The 27,812-nt window shown below is 42.3% G+C and overlaps 1 protein-coding gene across 1 annotated transcript in view; it reads left to right on the forward strand.

Moving 5' to 3' along the window:
- The first annotated feature begins 1,026 nt into the window (after nucleotides 1–1,026).
- Nucleotides 1,027–27,812, forward strand: part of CUNH19orf81 (chromosome unknown C19orf81 homolog) — a 67,198-nt gene continuing 40,412 nt past the window's right edge. Inside the window, exons 1-4 of the mRNA XM_073569936.1 lie at nucleotides 1,027–1,906; nucleotides 7,142–9,452; nucleotides 12,049–12,167; nucleotides 20,089–20,177. Of these exons, the coding sequence (XP_073426037.1) occupies nucleotides 7,148–9,452; nucleotides 12,049–12,167; nucleotides 20,089–20,177 (2,513 nt within the window). The 5' untranslated portion in view covers nucleotides 1,027–1,906; nucleotides 7,142–7,147. The remainder of the gene's footprint in view (nucleotides 1,907–7,141; nucleotides 9,453–12,048; nucleotides 12,168–20,088; nucleotides 20,178–27,812) is intronic.

Below are 27,812 nucleotides of genomic sequence, written 5' to 3' on the forward strand. Positions count from 1 at the left end.
GCTGGAATCATTATCTCACCTGTTTGCACTGCTCTCGCTTCTGACACCGTGCCCCATGCATCTCTGCAAAGTGGGACAGGAACCTATGTGTCGTAGAGGGGTGTGTTTCTTGTGTTCCAGCAACCAGTGTAATTGCAGCTGCCCCATGTCCTCAGCATCTGCGTGCACCATCAGCACTTCCACTTCCCCATCCCTTAATGCACAAATTACGTATTTTATAATTGCTATATCTCTTGAAACAAAGATATCACCTGCAGCAATCAAAGCATTTTTGTGAGTTTACGCCACCATAATGTAACGCAAAAGTATATGGATGACAATCAAATTCAATGCAGAAAAGTTTCAATGTTTTCTCAGTTTTACATATCTCAGAAATGGTCACAGACCACATAAGACTGTATGTCTGAGAAATGGAGGCCTACAACATTTTTAAACGCTTTTAGCAGTTTTACAGATCACAGAAATGGTCACAGACCGCAAAACACTGTCTGAGAAATGGAGGCCTACAAAATTTTTACAAGCTTTTGTTCACTGAAATCACAGAAATTTATTCCACACTACCGAATAGTGTATTGCTGAAAAATATAGCCCAGGAAAATGTTTCAATGATTATTGACTGTGTTATATAACACAGAAAAGGACCTCAAAGCACGTAACACTTGTATCAATTTTCTCTGTACCCCCCAAAAAAATGCTGCAGCTATATATTTGCCAACGGACTGCACAGGCCTAATCACTGTCTACAGACTAGATTCTGTCACTCTCCCTGCTCCTGCGACTGTTTATCCCTCCCTATGCTAATTCCAGATTGTATATGATGCAAACAATTAGCCCTTAGAAGGGCTGTTAGTATGATGGCTCAGCTTTAAAGCCAGTATCACCACTACAGGCCTCTGATTCATTATACTGTACACACACAGGCCTAGACAATCACTCTCTCCCTCCAATACAAAGTGTCACAGAACTGTGCAATGGTGTCAGTGTGCAGCGCCTGTCCTTTCAAAACCTCTGATGAGGTCTGTAAAATATCAGTATTTCTATAATAAAAAATATACAGAGTCTAGTCCAGCTAGCAGAGGCTCTGGTTAGAGTGTGACTGAGCTATTCTGGATTCCTTGGCTCACACAGCTGTCTCTCTTGTCAAATGTATAGGTCAAAATAGTCAAAGCTGTCAAAATGTGACTATTTAGAGATAATGAATGGTTCTAAAGATCTCAGACTTTAGGCTTAAATATCTCAGACTAAGGTAATGCATAAATAACTGTATGCATATTATTAAAATAACTACGGTTCACTTAATATGGAAGAACTTATGAACATAGTGGCAAGCCACCATATGTGGTTGTAGTTTATAGGTCAGAATAGTATATAAAGCCGGTCTAACTCTTGTTTAGGAGATCTCATATCCCTTGAGACTCTCGAACACCCGGACAGCTGCTCAAGACTATATGTAAGAACAATGCTCGTTTTCTCTTCAAATAATTATTGCATGTCATGAACTTACTTTTCTTCATTTTTTGTAATCACTTTTTGAATGAACAATTAAAAACAAGATTTATTTTATCCTCAACATTGCTTTTACTTTTTGATTCTCAACCGTGCAAGAAGATATATATATATATATTTTTCTACATTTTGGCGAGCCTTAGCCAGACTGATCTTTTGTGCTAATTTTGGCTGGCATTCCTTCCTCGATTGTGCAAGGGGGGAGCACGAACTCTGCTAAAAACCACCTGTTGTACAAGCTTCCTCAGGAATTCCACTATTTCACGGCACAAAGATCACACTGAACCTGAAGACGACGGGTGAGGATCGTAAAGAGCTGCATGCGTCTCATCCAGACGGAGATCTGAGGATTGCATAAGGACACAGAGGACCATCCATTGACGGGAAAGACTCTCAATAGGTGAGAAAAAATTATAATGGATTTTATACATGATTATGCTAAGAAAAGTAACATAGATTTCAAGTTTGTTCATAATCATAGGGATGCCCAATTATGGTCTAGTTTGTATAATCAATGTGAGGCAGAAAATGTTAAAATTGACAAAAGGTTTTTCTCAGTTAGAAAATTACAAAGGAAACTTCAGAATGTTATGCAGCTAGTCCATGTGTATAATAGCCTAGTCTTTGAGAAAACTGAACCTAACACCTATAAAACATGCATTGTCACACAAGACATTAATCACACTGACACACCAGGTGACACACAAGAGTCTGACGGGGATTACTTTGATTGTCCAAATTGTTTGATTTTGTCAGAGCATATAGAACAATTGGAAGATCAAATAGATACCAGGACAGAGTTATTGTCTAAATTACGACAAGATATAAAAAGGGTTTCTGTTAACACAAGATCAACAGGTAAACAGGAGGACGGTGTTGCCTCTTCATTTGTACCAAATATGCAAAATCCAGATGCTTCAGTAGAGGAATTAGAGGCAGTAGAATTACAACGGAAAAAATTACATGACAGAGCAGCACGCATTAATCTGAAAATACACGATCAGCTAATGAAAATTGTAAAAGACATTCCAAATTACAATGATAAGATGGATGCCTTTTATAATGCGGACACTTTTGAATCAAACACAGACAAATACAATCTGAATGATGAGCAAAAGAATAAAATATTCAAAGTTTGGTTACCTTCACATATGGGAAAAAGATTACAGACCACACCCAGATTAAATGATGAGAATGAAATGGCACATAGTACAAAAGAAGACAGACTTAGACAATTAGTATTGTTTACAACTGGAGAAGACATGCCTACAGTTGATATTTTAGGGAGTTTACAAACAAATATTTCTGAAGACCCATTCTCTTTTTTGGTAAAGTTTGAACAGGCCTATAGGATGGTAATGGATCTCAGGCCTCACGAAGAGCCAGCATCCATGATCAAATTTTTTGTAAAGAAGTTCAAGTACTTAGATCCTGCCTCAGTGCAATTGGCTAACACTCAGCCATCATTGCAAGAAGCAACAGTTTTTATTGACAGAATAAGGAGATCCATGAAACAAAATCAGGTCAAGGCTAAAATAGCGGTAGTTCATGAGAAGAAAGACAGTCAGCTGAAACCTAGAGCCACAGTAATCTCCAAGAGCAGGGATTACATTGAGCATAGAGGTAAAAATACTACACAAAGGAACAATATCCATTGTTATTTTTGTGGTATACCTGGACACTTGAAGTGGCAGTGCAGGAAATTTTTGAGAGCAGAATCAGAGATGGGTACACAAGGAACAGGTAAGCTTGGAAGGGAAAACGGACTCATGCCAAAATCATACACCACACCTTCCGCACCTGCATTACAATTATCTGCACCTGCTCATACTGCCAACAGACAAACACAGTCACCATATGCACCATTAATCAGACAGATCAGAGAAATGACAGTGAAGGAAACAGAGTCAAGGGATAGAATTCCAAGGTCTTTTAAAAAGGACACTGGTCTTCTCCCATCTCCTTCATCTTTCTGACAATCACAGACTATTCCTGTACCACATCCATTGGAATTTGTGACTCGACTTACATTGGATGACTGTGGAAGACCATTTATCAAAGTAAGTTTAGCAGGCCAGAATGTTGTATTTCTCATTGACACAGGAGCTCAGTTAAGTGTTACAAACCTTGATTTGAAGCTAAACCCAGATTCACCAGTTTGTACAATTGTCGGTTTCAGTGGAAAAGGTGGAACTAAAGCAACCTTAGTTCCCAATGTGATTTTGGAAATACCTAGTTCTTTCAAAACAGAAATTGACATCTGGTATTGTCGTGATTCTGAAAATATACTTGGCACAGATTTTATGCAGAAATTCGGATGGGTAGTTGACCTAGGAAATCAAGTGATCTGGAAAGATTCCAATGGTTGTAAACCGGTAGTCATTGATCCTAATGATTATAGCCATGTTGGAAGTATTTGCTTGAATGATGTGGTGTCATCTGACCATTTGTGGCCTGACACTAATGATGACGAGGTATTGACAGAAATTGTACAGCTTTTTCCTTCTCTTTGGGCTCAGTTCAGGAATCAGGTTGGAACAATGAAAGATGTTATCGTGAATGTGGAGGGGCGTGATCCCCCGCCACAGCGTCAGTATAAATTGCCTCCAGAATCAATTGACTCTATGTCAAAGATCATACAGGAATTGTTAGATCAAGGTGTTATCCGAAAGGCTAATTCTGTAAGTAACAATCCTTTGTGGTGTGTTTTGAAATCTGATGGTTCTTATCGAATGATATTGGATTTACGGATGTTCAATAAGCATACACCCAATGTCGCGCCAATTGTGGCAGATACTCATGACATGATGGCAAGGTTAAATGCAAAGGCCAAATACTTTTCTGTACTGGACATTAGCAATGGTTTTTTCAGTATACCTCTTGAAAAGAGTTGTCAGTATAAGTTTGCATTTACTTTCTTGGACGAGCAATATCTGTTTTGCAGGTTACCTCAAGGAGCACATTTGTCACCTAGTGTTTTTCATCAGGCATTGGCAAAGGTATTATCCAGATTTTCGAGGCCTGATTGCATTCTGCAATATGTGGATGATATTTTATTGTCTACAGAGGATAAAGAGACACATGTTTCTCTTCTGACAGAATTGTTTGAGTTGCTGCATGATGCAGGGTTGAAATTGAACACCAAAAAGGTCAAATTAATGCAGACTGAGGTCAGATTTTTAGGGGTGCTGTTGAGTCCAGGAAAAAGGCAGCCACTGCAGGAAAGAATTGAGGCAATTGCTTCCCTACCAATTCCGACATCACACAAGGCATTGAGACATTTTTTAGGTCTTATGAATTATTCAAGGGATTTCATTGAGAATTTTGCAGATAAGGCCAGATCTTTATATGATCTTTTGAAAGGTGAAAACAGTGATTACTTTGGTCCTTGGGGTGATGAACAGCAAACCTCATTTGAACAATTGAAAATGAATTTACAAAATGCACCTGCTTTGTCCACAGTAGATCCTTCGGCTCCATTTGCTTTGCAAGTGCATACATCAGGAACATCTGTTTCTGCTGTATTGCTGCAATTACAGGGAGAAGAGTGGAGAATTTTGGGCTATTTTTCAAAACTTCTCTCACCTGTTGAAAAAGGTTTTGAGACCTGTGCAAGACACTTGGTAGGTGTGTACTTTGCAGTCAAAGCAACCGAACATATTGTCGGGTTCAACAAAATCATTTTGCAAACTCCTCACTCTACACTAAAACTTCTCTTTGAGAATAATATCCCAGGTGTGTCACATCAGAGATTTGCTCATTGGTTATTGTCATTGTCTCCCAAACAAATTGAGGTAGATTACAAGGCCAAATATGTTCTTCCTCAGCTGATGCAATATGAAGGACAAACTCATGATTGTTTACAGTCTTTTCAGGATCCAAGTCCATCACTTTTCAGACGGAAAGCAGAGGTAACAGACGAACCAATTTTTGTAGATGGTTCCAGATTCTATTCAGATGGGCACTATTATTCAGGATATGCCATTTTTTATCCCAACAGAGGACAGGTTGTGAAGCACAAATTACCGAGTCATTTTTCAGCTCAAAGAGCAGAGCTAGAAGCAGTAAAAATGGTACTACAGCTGAATGAAGCAGATGATCAGTGTCCCATTACAATCTACAGTGATAGCTCTTATGTTGTAAGATCACTGACAGATTACTTGTCAGTTTGGGAAAAAAGAGGCTATGTAGATTCATCTAATAAGACTCTTGTTCACAGTGACACACTGAAGACAATTTTCAGGATAGCATCAAAAAACCCTAATGGTTTTGCTATTGTCAAGGTTCCGGCCCATAAAAAATCTGATGATGAATTATCTGTTGGAAATGCAACCGCAGATATGCTAGCCAAAGAGGCAGCCCTGACAGGAGAAGAGGTGTTTGAACCTGAACCTCTCGAGGTTTCAGCAGTTCAAAGAACAGACACGCATATCCCTTCTTTTGCGGAAGAACAAGAAAAAGACTCATCTCTTGTTGCTTCCCGGGTTGATCCAAAACCTCCCTTTGTTTGTGAAAACGGGGTTTTGTGTCATGACTTAAACGGGGAGTTGCGTCCTGTTGTCCCAAGACATCTACAGGTTGAGTTCACAAAATACAATCATGAAAGTTTGGGTCATTTGGGCCAACAAAAATTGTTAGGCATTCTCAGAGAGAAATTTTACTGGGAAAAGATGGAAGAGACAGTGCAAAGTGTTGTTCAATCATGTCTCATTTGTGCCCAAATTAATCCAAGACCAAAAGGACAGAAACCGCCACTACTCCGAATCGCACCTGCAGATGGTCCATGGTCTACGTTACAAATCGACTACATTGGACCGTTACCATCAGGTAAAAATGGTCTCAGGTATGCATTGGTTGTGGTAGATGTTTTTTCTAAGTGGGTTGAAATTTTACCTGTCAGGAAAGATGATGCTTTGTCTACAGCTAGAGCATTAGTTAATCATGTCTTTTGTACTTGGGGGATCCCAAGAATGATCACCTCTGATCGAGGAAGTCACTTTACAGGAAAAATCATGCAAGCCGTTTGTGCTATTCTAGGGGTACGACAGCTGTTTCATGTACCCTACCATCCACAGTCTGCTGGTATTGTGGAAAGGATGAATAGAACAATAAAATCCAGAATTGCCAAGATGTTATTGGACAAAGGCAATACTTGGGTTGATGCAGTACCTTTTGTACTGTTGAGTGTAAGAGGAACAACCTCTGCCACAACTCAGTTTACTCCTTTTGAACTGATGACAGGAAGAAAAATGCCATTGATTTTTCCTCATGAACCATTTTTGTCTACACCACAAAAAGATGCTGTTGCAAGGTCCAAATGGTTGCAATTGTTGCAGGAAAATTTGAAAACGATTCTTCCACATGCTGCATCAAGAATGCAGAGAATGGAGCCACCATATGTATCCAAATTCAAGAAAGGGGCTCTAGTGATGATTAAAACTTTCAGGAAGAATGGACCTTGGGAAAGTAATTGGGAAGGTCCCTTTGAAATTATCGAAACCATGGGACAAGTGATGATTCTTGTGCAACGAGCATCTAAGGTGGTTAAAAATACCCGCAGACAACAAAAATTGTGGGTACATGTTGATCAATGCAAACTGTATATTGCAAAATAATGATACTGCATTTCTTTTAGGAAGAAATGGATTCCAATAAGAACTGGAATATGAAACTCCACGTCTTTGACGGAAGGGATTCAACACCAATCCTTCAGGAGAAAAAGACGTTGCCCAGGAAAAGCTACTATCTGATGGGAATCACATTTCTGCTGTTTTGTACTGTTTCAACTGTGATCTACGCTGAAGATATTTCACACCATGGAACAAATACTAGTGAAGTGAAGGAACTTTTCAAAGGAACTTTACATCCAAGGAAACCAAGAGGAACGAATCTACAAAGCTTAATAGATGAGGACATACCGGACGATTCAGTAGATATTACTGGAAACATTTGCATGGGTTTTGGTGCAAAATGCTGTATTGAGCTACACTTCATACATGACACTGACATAATATTACACGCAGCCACAGGACCTAAGACGAAGTTCACACAGTTACAAGGAGATTATATACACAATAATAAGACAGGCACATGGGAATGTAGTCCTACAGATGTGTTATTCTGGAATATAGAGATAAGAGGTGAAGAGAAAGCTGTGTGGTCAGGCGATATTACAAATGAGATGATCGCAAAAGGGAAAGTTGAAACATCCAAAACAGATGCTTTGTTAAAGACACAACTTTTTGGGAAAGTTTTAGATCCTTCATTTCTTTCTATTACAGAAGGAGACGAGGATTGGGTAAAAACATGGAATTTTCAGATAACCAGAGAACCAGTACAAGTACAGGTATCTGTAGTTTTTACAGTTTCAAATACTATAGCTCCAGAAGTAAGGGTTACACCACAAGCAGTATATAGTCAAGAAAATATGTCTCCTTTATTACTAAAATGCAGCACGAGGTTAGAGCTACCTTCAGAATCTTTGTTAATATGGACCAAAGATAAATCATTTTTGGGAAGTTTTTCAAATGGTCCAACAAATGTTATACACAGAGGTCAATCCGGTAACGTGAGATGGTTAAATAAGGATTTTATTTTTTCTGTAGATAATCCATCTCCTAAGGATTCTGGACTTTACCAATGTTGCATTTTAACGAAATATAACTACAAACAATGTAGAGATGTAAAGGTAAATATATGGTCAGCAGTAGATAATGTATGCACACAGACAAGATTTCAACCATCTACTCCTTTTCAGATCAATCAGTTCCAAACTAAACCTCTGTTACGAGATGGAGTGTTTCTGACCATGGTATGGACCTTTAACATGTCTAACTGGAAAATCTCTTCTAGATATCCCCAGTGTCAACCACATCTCACTAACATGGAGATGGGAATAGAACAATGGTTTGGGAAAAGAACTTCAACACAGGTTAGAAGTAAGAGGGGAGTGTTAGAAGGTATTTTGGGGGGATTAGGAACAGTGGGAAGTTTAATTAACACTATGGACATTCATACACTTAAATCAGATCTGGAAAATATTGGGTATATTGGAGGAAAAGGGGTAGAGATTCAGAAAAGCTTGAATCAAGTCCTTGAAAAGATGGTTTTGAACACTGCTACTGTATTGGGATCTTCTGTATCACATCTTCAGGATGCTACTTTAGCTTTAATGGAAAGTGAACAGGAATCTCAAGTGGCCAAAACATGTCTAGAAATTCAGATTGAATATTCCACCAATCTGAAAATGATTGCACAAGCCTTACAAAGTGGAATTACCCCTTTAGGGCTAATAAGAAATTTGCCCATAGAATATAACTTTGCGTTAAACCATACAGATTTGTGGGTAAATAAGTGGTTAGGATGTGAACAGAACATTTGTGTAGGAACATCACTGATTCCAGTGTCAGGAAGAGAAGAAACCCTGGTTCCTATAGGTGTTCTGGGAATTCCTGTCAGCCCTACACAATTGTTATATTATCAATTACAGTACACAGATTTTGCATTTGATGGTACAAACATTGAACAATTAGACATTTCGTCATGCTTAAATTTTGTTTCCAAGGTAATGTGTCTACCTGGACAGGATAAAGTCATTTATCATTCATGTTTCCATAATCATACTTCTTGTCATGCCAGAGTTGAGAATGTCCACACGATACATGACTTGGTGACACCAGTAAGCGCTAACAAAACTTGTTTCCAAGTCATGTCAGGAAAAGAAGCAGTTTCTGCATTCTTCTCATCTTGTGTACATGTCGAAAATCTGACAATGGGTTTATATTGTATTGAGGGAAATGTTAAAACTCTCACAAAGAAGGAAGGAAGTATTAATATTACGTCAATAAGCTCAAGACGTCTGAAAATCCTTCCGATCCAGTTCAATTTGTCACAAGTCAATAAATTTCCTTGGGATTTGTGGACAAACGAAATAAAGAAAGACAAGGGTTTATTAAATCTGCTGACAAAACAATTAAAAGAAGCTGAAATTGTATTTAGACATGAACAAGGTAATCTAAATGATATTGAACATGAATGGACGAGTATGTCAGGGTCATCTTGGTGGAGAAATTTAGGAAAATCTGTAACTAGTTGGTCACAGTCTTCAGCGAAAATGGCAGCAGGGAATGTATTGTCTAATCCGATTGTTATTCTATTTATCATAGTTTTGCTGTGTATAATATATCAAATAATTATTATGTGTAAAATTAGGAGAATTTATAAGAATATAAAGATAGAAATGAAAAAGGAAGATGATATTTTAAAAGAGATGTTAAAACGAAAAAAATATAACTCTCTGATCTAATTTTTGTTTTTACAATAGGTTTGAAAATTCAGATGACATTCAGGGCAGATGTTGATACAAGGTTTTCAGAATAAAGAATGAATGTGATACGAATGGTGAGAGAATGAGTTAGGATTGATTATGATATTTCTCAAATCATAATCAGGGGGGATTGTAAAATATCAGTATTTCTATAATAAAAAATATACAGAGTCTAGTCCAGCTAGCAGAGGCTCTGGTTAGAGTGTGACTGAGCTATTCTGGATTCCTTGGCTCACACAGCTGTCTCTCTTGTCAAATGTATAGGTCAAAATAGTCAAAGCTGTCAAAATGTGACTATTTAGAGATAATGAATGGTTCTAAAGATCTCAGACTTTAGGCTTAAATATCTCAGACTAAGGTAATGCATAAATAACTGTATGCATATTATTAAAATAACTACGGTTCACTTAATATGGAAGAACTTATGAACATAGTGGCAAGCCACCATATGTGGTTGTAGTTTATAGGTCAGAATAGTATATAAAGCCGGTCTAACTCTTGTTCAGGAGATCTCATATCCCTTGAGACTCTCGAACACCCGGACAGCTGCTCAAGACTATATGTAAGAACAATGCTCGTTTTCTCTTCAAATAATTATTGCATGTCATGAACTTACTTTTCTTCATTTTTTGTAATCACTTTTTGAATGAACAATTAAAAACAAGATTTATTTTATCCTCAACATTGCTTTTACTTTTTGATTCTCAACCGTGCAAGAAGATATATATATATATATATTTTTCTACAAGGTCACACTGCCAGCCAATCACAGTAATGCTGTGGGGAAGGTGACTTGACGGACAGACGTGACTGGCAGTAGGAGGGGACGATTTGTACACCAGAGACGGAGATTGACCGGATAGAAGAGTGCAGCTAGGAAAGGCAGGATAGGAGGGTGTAGTACCAAGAAATGACCACAAGATGGCAGGGGAGAGTAGCTTTGGACTCAACAACAGCTTATGGCTCGAGAAACGCACAGTCATGGGGGGCGGAGAGATAGGAACCCAGGAGGGGAATTCCTGGTTATAGAGGGGATAGGTAGGAGTGGTTGGGGTTCCAGAGAGTTCAGTCCCGGGAGGAGCTTAGCAGAGGAAGACAGAAGACGGGGAACAGAGAAAGCTCGACCAGGGGACTAACTGGAGAGGACAGTCAGGGGGGTGGCCCCGACATGACGTACCGCAGGACAGGCGAGGTGACGTACCGCAGGACAAGTGAGGCCCCGGGAGTACCGACTGGACGGCGACCTCGGGCAGGTGAAGCGCTGGCGGTAGATGGGTCTAGGACAGCCCCAGCGAAAGATCCGCGAGGGACGCCAACACGACTAAAAGACAGGTGAAAAGGTACCCGGGCCTAAAAAAAGAGAATTGTGCAGGCGGTTGCGGTGCGCGGCAGTGGTCGTCAGGAGGATGACGAATAAAGCTGGAACTGTTACAACTGAGATCTGTCTCCGCCTCGTCCATCCATCGTCTGGTGTCCGTGTCATCTGGTCGTGGTAAACAGCGGTCCACCCCCCAATCCTGGCCCCTACCACAATGCCACAACCAAAATGGCTGTGGCATTACAGTGACTCACAGGCAATATCAGCATGCTTATTGGCTGTGTAACAGTCGCCAAAAATGCAAGGCGGGGATTCGAGTTTTACATTGAGCACCGTCCATTACTCGCCAAGTAGCGAGCACATCCAAGCACCATGATACCAAGTTTCACAGAGCACATTCGCTCATCCGTAGTGCACATGATCTGTAACTTTGTAATATATCTTATCTGTGAAATCTGCTTTTTTTTTTCCTTGGTTTGATTTTTTACTCTAAATACATGGGCAAAATCTGAGAATGAATGATCAGTCCAGGAGGAGAAAGAAGATTTCTCTGAAAATGTACAGTACAATTTTGTTTTTCATGTGTACTTTTGATTTATGAAATAAAAAACAAAACTGCTCTTTTAATAAGAAACATGATATATGCTGTATGCATTGCATAGCAGCAAAAATAGTTTTCTGTGCATTTGTATGATCAAATAACTATTAGAAATCATCTAAACTGACGCAAGTCTGCTGGATTCAGTAATGAGAAGGTTAATAGCTTTTAGATATATTATGTAAATTTCTGCAGTAACATAGTAGGGGATACCACATGGAATGGATTAGACATGCTCCAGTTGCAAGAGTAAACTCCAGGGCACTTACGTTATCTTCCTTTTCCATTTATTTGCTACAGAATGTCACCTGAAGAAGATTATTCACAAGTATGAGGAACTGAACCCTGAAAAGCCACTTATAAGAAAATTCCAAAATTGTCCTCTACCTCAGCCTCTGACCCTTTGTATGGAGAGTCCGGTTAGTAGATGGGTAGCATGTGAGACAACAAACTAAGGGTTACTAATAAGAGAAACTGCATAGGTTTGCTTTAAGAGATGTAGCTGAGTTTTTGTGGGTATGGAAAGTATTCAGACCCCTTTAAATTTTCACTCTTTGTTTCATTGCAGCCATTTGGTAAATTCAAAAAAGTTCATTTTTTTCTCATTAATGTACACTCTTCACCCCATCTTGACTGAAAAAAACAGAAATGTAGAAATGTTTGCAAATGTATTAAAAAAGAAATACTGAAATATCACATGGTCATAAGTATTCAGACCCTTTGCTCAGTATTGAGTAGAAGCCCCCTTTTGAGCTAGTACAGCCATGAGTCTTCTTGGGAATGATGCAACAATTTTTCACACCTGGATTTGGGAGTCCTCTGCCATAGTTCCTTGCAGATCCTCTCCAGTTCCATCAGGTTGGATGGTGAACGTTGAAGGACAGCCATTTTCAGGTCTCTCCAGAGATGCTCAATTGAGTTTAGGTCAGGGCTCTGGCTGGGCCAGTCAAGAATGGTCACAGAGTTATTCTGAAGCCACTACTTTGTTATTTTAGCTGTGTGCTTAGGGTCATTGTCTTGTTGGAAGGTGAACTTTTGGCCAAGTCTAAGATCCAGAGCACTCTGGAAGAAGGTTTCTTCCAGGATATCTCTGTACTTGGCCGCATTCATGTTTCCTTCAATTGCAACTCGTCATCCTATCCCTGCAGCTGAAAAACACCCTCATAGCATGATGCTGCCACCACCATGTTTCGCTGTTGGGATTGTATTGGGCAGCTGTTGAGCAGCACCTGGTTTTCTCCACACATACCGCTTAGAATTATCACCAAAATGTTCTATCTTCATCTCATCAGACCAGAGAATCTTATTTCTCATAGTCTGAGAGTCCTTCATGTGTTTTTAGCAAACTCTATGCGGGCTTTCATATGTCTTGCACTGAGAGGTTTCTGTCAGGCCACTCTGCCATAAAGGCCCAACTGGTGGAGGGCTGCAGTGATAGTAGACTTTGTGGAACTTTCTCCCATCTCCCTACTGAATCTGTGGAGCTCAGCCACAGTGATCTTGGGGTTCTTCTTTACCTCTCTCACCAAGGCTCTTCCCCCGATTGCTCAGTTTGGTTGGATGGCCAGGTCTAGGAAGACTTCTGGTGGTCCCAAACATCTTCCATTTAAGGATTATGGAGGCCACTGTGCTCTTAGGAACCTTGAGTACTGCAGAAATTCTTTTTTAACCTTGGCCAGATCTGTGCCTTGCCATTCTGTCTCTGAACTCCTTGGCCAGTTCCTTTGACCTCATGATTCTCATTTGATCTGACATGCACTGTGAGCTGTGAGGTCTTATATAGACAGGTGTGTGCCTTTACAAATCAAGTCCTATTAGTTTAATTAAACACAGCTGGACTCCAATGAAGGAGTAGAACCATCTTAAGGAGGATCACAAGGAAATGGACAGCATGTGACTTAAATATGAGTGTCTGAGCAAAGGGTCTGAATACTTATGACCATGTGATATTTCAGTATTTCTTTTTTAATAAATTTGCGAAAATTTGTACATTTCTGTTTCTTCAGTCAAGATGGGGTGCAGAGTGTACATTAATGAGAAAAAAATGAACTCTTTTGAATTTACAAAATGGCTGCAATGAAACAAAGAGTGAAATATTTAAAGGGGTCTGAATACTTTCCGTACCCACTGTACATTACATGCACATACAGATGTGTCCCCACTTACCTCTCCGGATTTCGCTGAGGTCTCCAATTAAAATGGTTAACATGACATGCGTGCAGAATGCTTGATAGGATGCAGCCCACATTACATCCACTGAGTGGCCATTTACAGACACGTATTATTATTATTTATTTATATAGCACCATTGATTCCATGGTGCTGTACATGAGAAGGGGTTACATACAAATGACAGATATCACTTACAGTAAACAAATTAACAATGACAGACTGATACAGAGTGGAGAGAGGACCCTGCCCTTTCGGGCTTACATGCTACAGGATGGTGGGGAAAGAGACAGTAGGTTGGTGGGTTGCAGCAGTTCCGGTGTTGGTTGAGGTGATATCACCGGTAGTGGTGAGAGAGAAGGAGGTAGCGGGGTCATTGCAGGCTGTAGGCTTTCTTGAAGAGGTGGGTTTTCAGGTTCCGTCTGAAGGATCCAAATGTGGTTGATAGTCGGACTTGTTGGGGCAAAGAATTCCAGAGAATAGGGGCTATTCGGGAGAAGTCTTGGAGGCGGTTGGGTGAGGAGCGCATAAGTGTGGAGGAGAGAAGGAGGTCTTGGGAGGACCGGAGATTACGTGAGGGAAGGTATCGGGAGATTAGTTCAGAGACATATGGGGGAGACAAGTTATAGATGGCCTTGTAGGTCAGAATTAGTAATTTGAACTGGATATGCTGAGGGAATGGGAGCCAGTGAAGAGATTTGCAGAGGGGAGAAGCGGAGGAGTAGCGAGGAGAGAGATGAATTAGTCGGGCGGCAGAGTTAAGGATGGACTGGAGAGGTGCGAGGGTGTTAGCAGGGAGACCACAGAAAAGGATGTTGCAGTAGTCGAGGCGGGAGATGATGAGGGCATGCACAAGCATTTTAGTAGATTGAGGGTTGAGGAAAGGACGGATTCTGGAAATATTTTTGAGCTGGAGGCGACAGGAGGTAGAAAGAGCTTGGATGTGCGGTTTGAAGGACAGGGCAGAGTCAAAGGTTACTCCGAGGCAGTGGACTTCTGGTACTGGGGAAAGTGTGATGTCATTAATTGTTATAGCTAGGTCGGGTAAAGAAGATCTGTGAGATGGAGGAAAGATGATGAGTTTAGATTTGTCTACATTGAGTTTGAGGAAGCGAGAGGAGAAGAAGGAGGATATGGCTGATAGACACTCTGGGATTCAGGACAGCAGAGAGGTGACATCTGGGCCAGAGAGGTAGATCTGAGTGTCATCAGCATAAAGGTGGTAGTGGAATCCGTGGGACTTTATGAGTTGTCCCAGACCAAGTGTATAGATTGAGAAGAGTAGGGGTCCTAAAACAGAGCCTTGGGGGACTCCAACAGAGAGAGGGTGGGATGAGGAGGTGGTGTGGGAGTGGGAGACGCTGAATGTGCGGTTGGAAAGGTATGAGGAGATCCAGGATAGAGAAAGGTCTTTGATGCCGAAGGAGGAGAGGATCTGTAGTAGGAGGCAGTGGTCAACTGTGTCAAATGCAGCGGACAGGTCTAGAAGCAGGAGTATAGAGTATTGTCCATTTGATTTGGCTGTAAGTAGGTCGTTATTAATTTTGGTCAGGGCTGTCTCAGTGGAGTGATGGGGGCGGAAACCAGATTGTAGATTGTCAAAGAGCGAGTTAGATGATAGGTGGGAGGAAAGTTCAGCGTGGACATGCTGTTCCAGGAGTTTGGAAGCAAATGGGAGCAATGATATTGGGCGATAGCTGGACATAGCGGTTGGGTCGAGGGTTGGCTTTTTAAGGATAGGCGTGATTGTGGCATGCTTGAAAGCAGAAGGGAAGGTACCGGACGTTAGTGATAGGTTGAAGAGGTGGGTTAGGGATGGGATAAGTGTGGTGGTGAGGTTGGGGAGGAGGTGGGATGGGGTCAAGTGCACAGGTTGTGAGGTGCGATTTGGAGAAGAGGCGATTAAGTTCCCCTTCAGTGATGTTGGAGAGTGAGGTTATGGGGTTTGGGCATTGGTCTGGTATACAAAGGGGTTGTGGTGGTTGAGTGATGAATACTTGCCTTGTTTGGTCAATCTTGTTTTTGAAGTGTGTGGCAAAGTCCTCGGCAGAGATGAGGGAGGTTGGAGGAGGCAGTGGTGGGCGGAGGGAGTTAAAAGTTTTGAATAACTGTTTTGGGTTGTAAGATAGGGAAGATACGAGGGTTGTGAAGTAGGCCTGTTTAGCAGAGGTGAGGACAGATTTGAAATCGAGTGTTGCCTGTTTGAATGTGGTGAAGTCATCTTGCGAATTTGTTTTCTTCCAGCTCCGTTCTGCAGTCCTGGACACTTGCCGGAGCTTTTTAGTGGTGTTATTGTGCCAGGGTTGTCTGTTGATACGTCGCATTCTGCCATGAACGAGAGGGGCAACTGGGAGATTAGTTTAGAGACATATGGGGGAGACAGGTTATAGATGTATAGCAAAAACATCTACTGACAGAAGTCCACAAAATCCGGTTTTGTTTTTAACACTCATTTCAGGATATGTTAAACCAACAGGAAATGTAAGAAAGGACACATCAGTATAACTTATTTGAACAGCTCCAAAAACCTCATTGAAGATAAAGAAGAAAGTGGGAATTGTATGTGTTCATATTTGAAACTCAAATTTTCAATCTTCCATCTCAGCCGGTCAAGAACACCATACTCATACTGAGATTTTGAAGGTCCCCCCCAAGGGTATGATGACACAATGTATTACTTATGAAGTCCCCTATAGTATTGTCATCCCCTGAGGTTCCTATACCAGAAGTTGAGAACCCAGAACTTAGAGGACTTAGGCAAGTGCTGTGGGGTTAAAAGAAAGGAAAAAGTCCTAGTTTTGATGGATCTTATCTTCTTATCTTATCTTTTTTGGGGTGATGTGACACTAAAAGGGTACTATTCTCTACAGTAGATACATCATAAGCATTTTTTTCTTCATTTTAATTCAAGAAATGAGAAGAGTTAAAAGGTTTGTGCCAAGTTTTTAAATTATTTTATATCTCTCACTTATCCTGAGAGCAGGACTCTGATAAACCAAATGGGGTAGAGATTGGGCATGTGCACCACCACTTCATTTATTTTTTATTAAACTTGGCAATCTTTATCCGTTACATAGAAAATGAAGTGAACAGAGGTATGTATGCTCAATATTAGTAATCTATACACTAGAATTGGTACACATTGATTTGTAGGACACAGTCCAGCAGTCAAGTCAATTATCTCTGATTGCTGAATGGGAGGACTAAAAATCGCTTTCTACCTTGCAGCATTCACTGCTCTTCTTTTGACTAGCCTGCCTACAGTGATGTCATATGTGTGTCATGTTGCAACAATGATGTTGTGCCAGGCCGGTTAATCAAAAGAAGACTTGCCAATGCCAGTAGGTAGGGGGCGGTTCTCAGGACTCCCATCCAATGGCCAGAAATTACTGACTTGGCTGATGGACCTAGTCCTGTGAATTGATTCATGTCAACTCTACTAGACATCCATCTGTAGATGTAGGGGCAGGGTAGTTGGATGAGATAGCTGTGACACAGCTCTGATGGGGTACTGATTTTCTTCAAGAGATCCTACTGGTGACTAGAGTTGACCTTAGTGAAACTAGTCCATGTCAACAGATGAGTATCCACTTAGGTTAAGGCCTCTTTCACACTTCAGTTATTTGCATCAGTTAAAATCCGCCAAAAAGGCAGACAAGCGGATCCGTTCTCAACTGATGTGAACGGATGGCACAGGATCCGTTTTTAGACGGATCCTGAAAATGAGGAAATTTAAAGGAACCGCTGGCCGGGAAGGAGAGAGAGAGAGAGAGAAATGGCGGATGCGTTTTTTTCAAAATTGACGGATCTTGACTGATTGTCAAAAACGGAAGTGTGAAAGAGGCCTAAGCAAATTGCCTCTTCAGAGAAAAAGAGGACTTGAACTCTATAGCGCCACCTGTTGGTAGTAGCGATCCTACAAGTCACAATCAACCCTTTAATGAGCCTTGTAATATAGCTTAGGATAAAAGCCAAAACAGAACCTCAATTTGCAGACACGGAGTTTTGGGCGATTGGCCCTTGTCAGTGCAAAGTATGAGAATTGATTTGGCCAAGTGAGAGGCTCTGGATTGAGGTCGAAAGGGCAAGGTTTCTCCTTGTGGAGAGGGACATACCAGCTCTGGCTTGTCAAGGTAAGGAGGTTTATTCGCCGTGCAATGCTCCTCTGGGAAATTTAATATGCAAATTGCCTCTTAAGAGAAAAAGAGGACTTGAACTCTATAGCACCACCTGTTGGTAGTAGCGATCCTACAAGTCACAATCAACCCTTTAACGAGTCTTGTAAAATGGCTTAGGATATATGTCATATATGTCATATTGCAAGACTTGTTAAAGGGTTGATTGAGACTTGTAGGATTGCTACTACCAACAGGTGGCGCTATAGAGTTCAAGTCCTCTTTTTCTCTCAAGAGGCAATTTGCATATTAAATTTCCCAGAGGAGCATTGGACAGCGAATAAGCCTCCTTACCTTGACAAGTCAGAGCTGGTATGTCACTCTCCTCAAGGAGAAACCTTACCCCTTAGTCTACTTAGGTTAAGATGAGTTTTCTTCTTTATAGAGGAGACCAAATTTGCCTACCTTTTTGCCCTCGAGGAATGCTCATATATACTGTAAGCCTACATACACCACCAGGCAATCTGTGAAAGAAAATTACTCCCAAAGAGCTGCACCAAAGTCATCTCTTCCAGACAACAAGGACCTTGCTCTGCACATATGAGTGCAAACCCTGTATCTGTCTGCTATTACTGGGGTATGCCCACTGGCTGCAATACCATCACCCATCTTTCCTGACCCCACTCACCCTGTACCTGTCTGCTATTACTGGTATGTCCACTGGCTGCAATACCATCACCCATCTTTCCTGACCCCACTCACCCTGTACCTGTCTGCTATTACTGGTTTGTCCACTGGCTGCAATACCATCACCCATCTTTCCTGACCCCACTCACCCTGTATGTCCACTGGCTGCAATTCCATCGCCCATCTTTCCTGACCCCACTCACCCTGTACCTGTCTGCTATTACTGGTTTGTCCACTGGCTGCAATTCCATCACCCAACTTTCCTGACCCCACTCACCCTGTACCTGTCTGCTATTACTGGTATGTCCACTGGCTGCAATACCATCACCCAACTTTCCTGACCCCACTCACCCTGTACCTGTCTGCTATTACTGGTATGTCCACTGGCTGCAATACCATCACCCATCTTTCCTGACCCCACTCACCCTGTACCTGTCTGCTATTACTGGTATGTCCACTGGCTGCAATACCATCACCCATCTTTCCTGACCCCACTCACCCTGTACCTGTCTGCTATTACTGGTTTGTCCACTGGCTGCAATACCATCACCCATCTTTCCTGACCCCACTCACCCTGTATGTCCACTGGCTGCAATTCCATCGCCCATCTTTCCTGACCCCACTCACCCTGTACCTGTCTGCTATTACTGGTTTGTCCACTGGCTGCAATTCCATCACCCAACTTTCCTGACCCCACTCACCCTGTACCTGTCTGCTATTACTGGTATGTCCACTGGCTGCAATACCATCACCCATCTTTCCTGACCCCACTCACCCTGTACCTGTCTGCTATTACTGGTATGTCCACTGGCTGCAATACCATCACCCATCTTTCCTGACCCCACTCACCCTGTACCTGTCTGCTATTACTGGTTTGTCCACTGGCTGCAATACCATCACCCATCTTTCCTGACCCCACTCACCCTGTATGTCCACTGGCTGCAATTCCATCGCCCATCTTTCCTGACCCCACTCACCCTGTACCTGTCTGCTATTACTGGTTTGTCCACTGGCTGCAATTCCATCACCCAACTTTCCTGACCCCACTCACCCTGTACCTGTCTGCTATTACTGGTATGTCCACTGGCTGTAATACCATCACCCATCTTTCCTGACCCCACTCACCCTGTATCTGTCTGCCATTACTGTTTTTTTTCTCCCTTGCATGTTTTTTCACCTTAATTCCTTGATGCTAACACACAGTTGGCTTTAAATGTCCATTTGAATCTGACTAATTCCTGTTTGCATTTTTGGTTTCTGATTTCTAATTAATCCCCTCCCGTGTCTGTGATCAGTCTCTCTGCTGCCCCTCCTTCCTGATAACACCTGGCTTATTTAATGTGCACTTAGCTTGTTATAACTGTTGCAGGTCTGTCTGACCGTGATCTGCCTCCATAAGGATGGCTCTGTAAGGATACAGCAGAAATATGCCAGAAATGAGCCAGAAGTGAACAGAAGGTACGACTAATCACTGTTTTTAAATGTACTAAATTTCTTTCTCTTTCCTCCACACTTACACTCATCATGCTGACATACGGTCTAACAGTTTTGGCTCCATTATTCCTCACTTTCCTTTGCTATCCGCAAACCCCAGCACCCTCTAACCAAGTAATAATCTCTCCTTCCCTCTTGCCCCTACCTGTCCTCCTCCACTGACCTGCTCCTCAACCTCAGATCTCTCCTAATAAAACACAAAACAAGCCGCCCACTCTCCTTCTCCCACCTGCCCTGTCTCTCTCTGCTTCTCCTCACTGCTGGCGACAAATCTCCCAATCCTGGACCCCCACATCTCATACCTCCCATTATTACCCCTTCTATCGCTCCCAATCCAATATAAACACCCAAAATCTTGCCCACCTCAAATCCGTGCCCTTGACGCTCACCACCATGCTCTCTCTATCTGCATCACTCTGGAATGCCCGATCCGTCTGCAATAAACTCCACGTGATTCATGACCTCTTTACCTCTCGTAATCTTTCCTTCCTGGACCTCACCGAAACATGGGTGACACCCTCCAACACAACCTCCCCTGCTGCGCTATGTTACATATATCCAACACCAGACTCATAATCAATTGCACCAGGTGTGAAAAACACCCTGTAACTGCACCAAAGTACTCAACTGCCTAAATCATAGCAAACCAGAGAAACGCAGGAGTTTTAAATAAAAATACAAAATCGATAAAGCAAACGGAGAGTAGCGAAACTCACATCGGGGTGTCCCGGGATGTGGCTGCCAAGTTTTTGGGTGTGAGTATTTCCCTCTCCCTCCCCCTAATTTTCAGAATCTGTCCTATGATATTGGTTGCACTGCATGAGATGTGGGACACTATGGAGCATAAATGGTTATACAAGTCCCATTAAATTGTTATGGCCTATTTCCTGGAGATTTGTGGGGCAACTTATGACTGTATGGAGGGTTACCATCTAGGGAAAACCTATTATGGTAATAACAGTTTTTGATTAATGACCAAATGCTTGGCGTGATATTTCTCATTTTTTTGGTGTCTATTGTAATACATTGTTTAATATGTAAATGATTTTAACCATTTGTATACGGTAATAAAGATTTTTATTTAAAACTCCTGCGTTTCTCTGGTTTGCTGCGCTATGTTATGGCAGCCTCTACTTCACCCACACTCCTTGCCCTGGCAACAGACATGGTGGAGGAGTGAGCCTTCTCCTTTCTTCCAACTGTACCTTTAACCCAATACCACCCCTACCCTCCCTTCTTTTGAAGTCCACTCTGTTAGCATCTACTCCCCCTCCAACCTTCAAATTGCCATCATATACCGACCTTCGGGCCCGACAACTGCCTTTGCTGACCAATTTTCCACCTGGCTTTTTCACTTTCTCTCTGCTGACATTCCCACCATCATCATGGGTGACTTCAATATCTCCATTGACACCCACCAGTCAGCAGCCTCCAAACTCCTGTCCCTTACTTCATCTTTTGGACTTACTCAGTGGTCCTCCTCAGCCACCCACACTGATGGACACACATTAGATCTGGTCTTCACCCGTCTCTGCTCCCTTTCTAACTTCACAACCTCCCCTCTCTCTCTATCTGACCACCATCTACTCACTTTCTCATCCCTGTCCTCCTCACCTGTCATCCATGTCCAGCAACATGCACACCCCCACAGAAATCTCGCACTTTTAGACACTCGCACACTCTCTGACTCTATTCTATCACTGGCATCCATATCTTCATTCCATGACACAGACACTGCCACTAGTTTCTACAACGCCACTCTTGCATCAGCCACCGACTAGGTCCCCCTGTCATGCATAGCAGAGTGCGACGAATCAATAGACAAAGCTGGCACAATAACATCACTAAAAAGTTTTGGCAAGTATCCAAAATTGCAGAACGGCGTTGGAAGAAAGCGCTTTCGCAAGATGATTTCACTACACTCAAACAAGTAACACTCGCATTCAAATCAGATCTCTCCTCTGCTAACAGGCCTACTTTACATCCCTCGTATCTTCCTTATCTCACAATGCCAAACAGTTGTTCAACACTTTTAACTCCCTCCTCTGCCCACCACTGCCCCTCCTACTTCCCAATCTCTTTTGAGGACTTTGCCACGCACTTCAAAAATAAGATAGACCAAACAAGGCAAGTCTTTGTTGTCCGACCACCACAATCCCTTTACAGTTGTGGCCAAAAGTATTGACACCCCTGCAATTCTGTCAGATAATACTCCGTTTCTTCCTGAAAATGATTGCAAACACAAATTCTTTGGTATTATTATCTTCATTTAATTTGTCTTAAATGAAAAAACACAAAAGAGAATGAAGCAAAAAGCAAAACATTGATCATTTCACACAAAACTCCAAAAATGGGCCAGACAAAAGTATTGGCACCCTCAGCCTAATACTTGGTTGCACAACCTTTAGCCAACATAACTGCGACCAACCACTTTCGGTAACCATCAATGAGTTTCTTACAATGCTCTGCTGGAATTTTAGGCCATTCTTCTTTGGCAAACTGCTCCAGGTCCCTGATATTTAAAGGGTGCCTTCTCTAAACTGCCATTTTTAGATCTCTCCACAGGTGTTCTATGGGATTCAGGTCTGGACTCATTGCTGGTTACCTTAGAAGTCTCCAGTGCTTTCCCTCAAACCATTTTCTAGTGCTTTTTGAAGTGTGTTTTGGGTCATTGTCCTGCTGGAAGACGCATGACCTCTGAGGGAGACCCAGCTTTCTCACACTGGGCCTACATTATGCTGAAAAATTTGTTGGTAGTCTTCAGACTTCATAATGCCATGCACACGGTCAAGCAGTCCAGTGCCAGAGGCAGCAAAGCAACCCCAAAACATCAGGGAACCTCCGCCATGTTTGACTGTAGGGACCGTGTTCTTTTCTTTGATGCCTCTTTTTTTCTCCTGTAAACTCTATGTTGATGCCTTTGCCCAAAAAGCTGTACTTTTGTCTCATCTGACCAGAGAACATTCTTCCAAAATGTTTTAAGCTTTTTCAGGTAAGTTTTGGCAAACTCCAGCCTTGTTTTTTATGTCTCGGGGTAAGAAGTGGGGTCTTCCTGGGTCTCCTACCATACAGTCCCTTTTCATTCAGACGCTGACGGATAGTACGGGTTGACACTGTTGTACCCTCGAACTGCAGGGCAGCTTGAACTTGTTTGGATGTTAGTCGAGGTTCTTTATCCAACATCCGCACAATCTTGCGTTGAAATCTCTTGTCAATTTTTCTTTTCCGTCCACATCTAGGGAGGTTAGCCACAGTGCCATGGGCTTTAAACTTCTTGATGACACTGCGCACTGTAGACACAGGAACATTCAGGTCTTTGGAGATGGACTTGTAGCCTTGAGATTGCTCATGCTTCCTCACAATTTGCTTTCTCAAGTCCTCAGACAGTTCTTTGGTCTTCTTTCTTTTCTCCATGCTCAATGTGGTACACACAAGGACACAGGACAGAGGTTGAGTCAACTTTAATCCATGTCAACTGGCTGCAAGTGTGATTTAGTTATTGCCAACACCTGTTAGGTGCCACAGGTAAGTTACAGGTGCTGTTAATTACACAAATTAGAGAAGCATCACATGATTTTTCGAACACTGCCAATACTTTTGTCATCCCTCTTTATTATGTTTGGTGTGGAATTATATCCAATTTGGCTTTAGGACAATTCTTTTTGTGTTTTTTCATTTAAGACAAATTAAATGAAGATAATAATACCAAAGAATTTGTGTTTGCAATCATTTTCAGGAAGAAACTGAGTATTATCTGACAGAATTGCAGGGGTGTCAATACTTTTGGCCACAACTGTATATACCAGACCAATGCCCTAACCCCATTACTTCCTAATCCAAAATCACTGAAGGAGAGCTTCTACCCAAATCACACCTCACCACTTGTGCACTTGACCCCATTCCATCCAACCTCCTCCCCAACCTCACCACTACACTAATCCCATCCCTAACCCATTTCTTCAACCTATCACTAACTTCTGGTACCTTCCCATCTGCTTTCAAACATGCCACAATCACACGTATCCTCAAAAAGCCATCCCTTGACCCGATCACTATGTCCTGCTATCTCCCCATATCTTTACTCCCATTTGCTTCCAAACTCATTGAGCAGCACGTCCACGCTGAACATTTCTCTCACTTTCCATCTAACTTGCTCTTTGACAACCTACAATCTGGCTTCCTTCCCCACCATTCCACTGAGACTGCCCTGACCAAATTTACGAATGACTTACAGCCAAAGCTAAAAGACAATTCTCTATACTCCTTCTTTTAGACATGTCCTCTGCCTTCGACACAGTTGACCACTGCTTCCTACTACAGATCCTCTCTTCCTTTGGTGTCAAAGACCTTGCCCTATCCTGAATCTCCTCATACCTTACCAACCGCACATTTTGCGTTCCCTACTCCCATACTACCTCTTCATCTCACCCCCTCTCTGTTGTTGTCCCTCAAGGCTCTGTCCTAGGACCCCTTCTCTTCTTAATCTATACCCTTGGCCTGGTACTACTCATAAAATCCTATGGCGTCCAGTACCATCTATATGCTGATGACACTCAGATCTTCCTCTCTGGCTCAGATGTCAACTCTCTGCTCTCCAGAATCCCAGTGTAAAGATTCCGGACTTTCCTTTGTGCCTGCTTTGCCCTGATCCAACATGGAGTCTTGTATCTTGCCCTGTCATGGAACTTCCTGTCTGTCCTGATTATTTCAGTCAGGGTCGTGTGCTCCTCTTTGCCTGAGTATATTGCTGCTGTTGGCTCCTAAGCTCCTGCCTGTCTGCTGGTGGACTCCCTGCTGCTGCTGCTCATTACTCGACGCTTTACCTCTCTATGTACTGCAGCCTACAGCCTGTGCGTCTCCCTGAAGCTGTCTGTGCTTAACTTCGGTCTGGACTGCTAGTTGGTGCTATTTGCCCCTGGCACTCCTGTGGCCAGTAAGGAATCCTGACATCATCATCTCCTCTAGGCCTGTGTTTGTCTGGGCTGCGGTGCTGGACTTGTGTGGGACTTTCAGCCCAAAAGGTACATATAATGACCTTCTCTGGTTAATGCCACTTTTATTTAATGCTGGACTTCTACGTTTAAAGGCCCCGTCTCACTAAGCAATCTCGGTAGCGAGATCGCTGCTGAGTCACAACTTTTGTGACGTAACAGCGATCTCACCAGCGAGATCGCTGTGTGTGACAGCGATCAGCAAGCGGCCCCCCTGCCGGTATCGCTGATCGCTGCAAGAAACCTCTGGACATTTCTTTGGTCACTGGTCTCCTGCTGGCCAGCACGCATCGCTGTGTGTGACAGGCGGGAGACCAGCGATCAGGTGTAAAAAATAATAAAAAAAATAAAAAATATAGTTATTCTCACCTTCCGACGTCCCGTTCAGCCATCCTGCCTCTCTCCACGCTCCGGTCCCAGTGATCCTTTGCACGAATGACCGCGAGACTTTGTTATACCGCGAGACCATGACATCTCGCGGTCATTCATGCAAAGGATCACTGGGACCGGAGCGTGGATAGAGGCGGGATGACTGAACGCGACATCGGATGGTGAGAATAACTATATTTTTTATTTTGATTCTATTTTTTACAGGATGGCCAGCGATGCCGGGCGCTCGGCATCGCTGTGCTGATCGCTGGTGAAGCTGTCTGTGTGACAGCTCACCAGCGATCACATAGTGACTTACTAGCGATCCTGACACCTTGATATCGGTGTCGGGATCGCTGGTATGTCGCTTAGTGAGACGGGGCCTTTAGAGCCAAGTGCATTTCCATCCTTATGAATGCTGGACTTCTTCACTTTAGAGCTGTGTGCGTGCTCATTCTTTATATCGCTGAACTGCCTCATTAAATGCAGTGTGCTTGCTCTCATACTTTCTGCTGGATTTCTATGTTTAGTGCCTTGTACACACCTGCGTTGTATTACTGTTTGACTGGTTATATTAGCGGTCGCGCTATGCTTTCGTTACTATTGCAGGAAGTGCTCTGTAAGTTTTGTTACACTTGTTAAATATACCTATTTGCATCAACTCTGGTCTCAGTTTCATATTATCCCACGCAATCAGATTCCATAGTACCCATATAATTGTTACACCCAGAATGTCTATCAGTCATATCCTCCTTCTTGTCCTCTCGCTTCCTCAAACTCAATTTGGACAAATCTGAACTAATTATCTTTCCTCCATCTCGCATACCTTCCCTCCCTGATCGATCTATCTATCACAATAAATGAATTCACACTTTCCCCTGTCCCGGTAATCTGCTGCCTTGAAGTAACCCTTGACTCTGCCCTGTCTTTCAAACCGCATATCCAAGATCTCGCCACCTCCTGTCACCTCCAGCTCAAAAATATTTCCAGAATTCGTCCTTTCCTCAACCCTCACTCTACCTACATGCTTGTGCATGCCCTAATCATCTCCTACCTCGACTACTGCAACATCCTCTATGGCCTGCCTTCTAACACTCTTGCACCCCTCCAGTCTATCCTTAACTCTGCTGCCCAACTAATTAATCTCTCTCCTCGCTACACTCCTGCTTCCCCTCTTTGCAAATCCCTTCACTGGCTCCCAGTTTCCCAGCGTATCCAGTTTAAACTACTAACACTGACCTACAAAGCCATAACCTTTCTCCTCCGTATAGTTCCGAACTAATCTCTCAATATCTTCCCTCACGTAATCTCTGGTCCTCCCAAGATCTCCTTCTCTCCTCCATGCTTATTCACTTCACACCCAATCGACCCCAAGATTTCTCCGGAATATCCTCCATCCTCTGGAATTTGTGCCCCAACACGTCTGGTTGTCCATCACATTTGGATCCTTCAAATGGAACCTGAAAACCCATCTCTTCACAAAAGCTTACAACCTGTAATGACCACACGGCCATCTCAACATCATTGGAGCTACTGCAACCACTGACCTACTGTCTCCTTCCCCATAATCCTGTAGAATGTAAGCCCACAAGGGCAGGGTCCTCTTCCTTCTATATCAGTCTGTCACTGTTAGTTTGTTTACTGTAAGTGATATTTGTATTTTGATGTAACCCCATCTCATGTACAGCACCATGGAATTAATGGTGCTATATAAATAAATAATAATAATTAAAAAGACCCAAAAATATCTGTCTACAGATGGCTGTCTGGAAGTACATAGTTTTATTCCCCTCTGGATGAAACTAACAGTAATATTCATACTTTTTTCCATGGACCATTGCCAGTGAGTAGGTCTCCATACACCAGCTGGACCTCCTGTAGACAGCCAGTACCCCAGAGACTTTCTATGACAAAACAACAAGGATGATGGAAAGTCACATACACTTTGGGTTTTCCTGATAAAAAGCACAGTGATCAAACAAGATGTAGTTATGGGAAAATGATTCCAAGTTGAGATTGTTACACCTGGAAACTGTTTGGACAAAGATACTAACTACCATTATGGTCCAATCGGAAGCCTTTATGTGTCGTGTTTCCCCTTAATAAGAGTTAATATATCTAAGTGAAGAACGCCTTTGTTGATAGTAAACAAGAAAGAAGATAAAAGCCTTACCAGATTACAGCTGGAATAACATACAATTAAGTGTATTTTTTAACTTTCTTTTTCCTTGAGTCTTTT

Source organism: Dendrobates tinctorius, unplaced genomic scaffold, assembly GCF_039654945.1.
Source record: "Dendrobates tinctorius isolate UK_male_01 unplaced genomic scaffold, ASM3965494v1 ptg000028l, whole genome shotgun sequence".
In the NCBI taxonomy this organism is placed as follows: domain Eukaryota; kingdom Metazoa; phylum Chordata; class Amphibia; order Anura; family Dendrobatidae; genus Dendrobates; species Dendrobates tinctorius.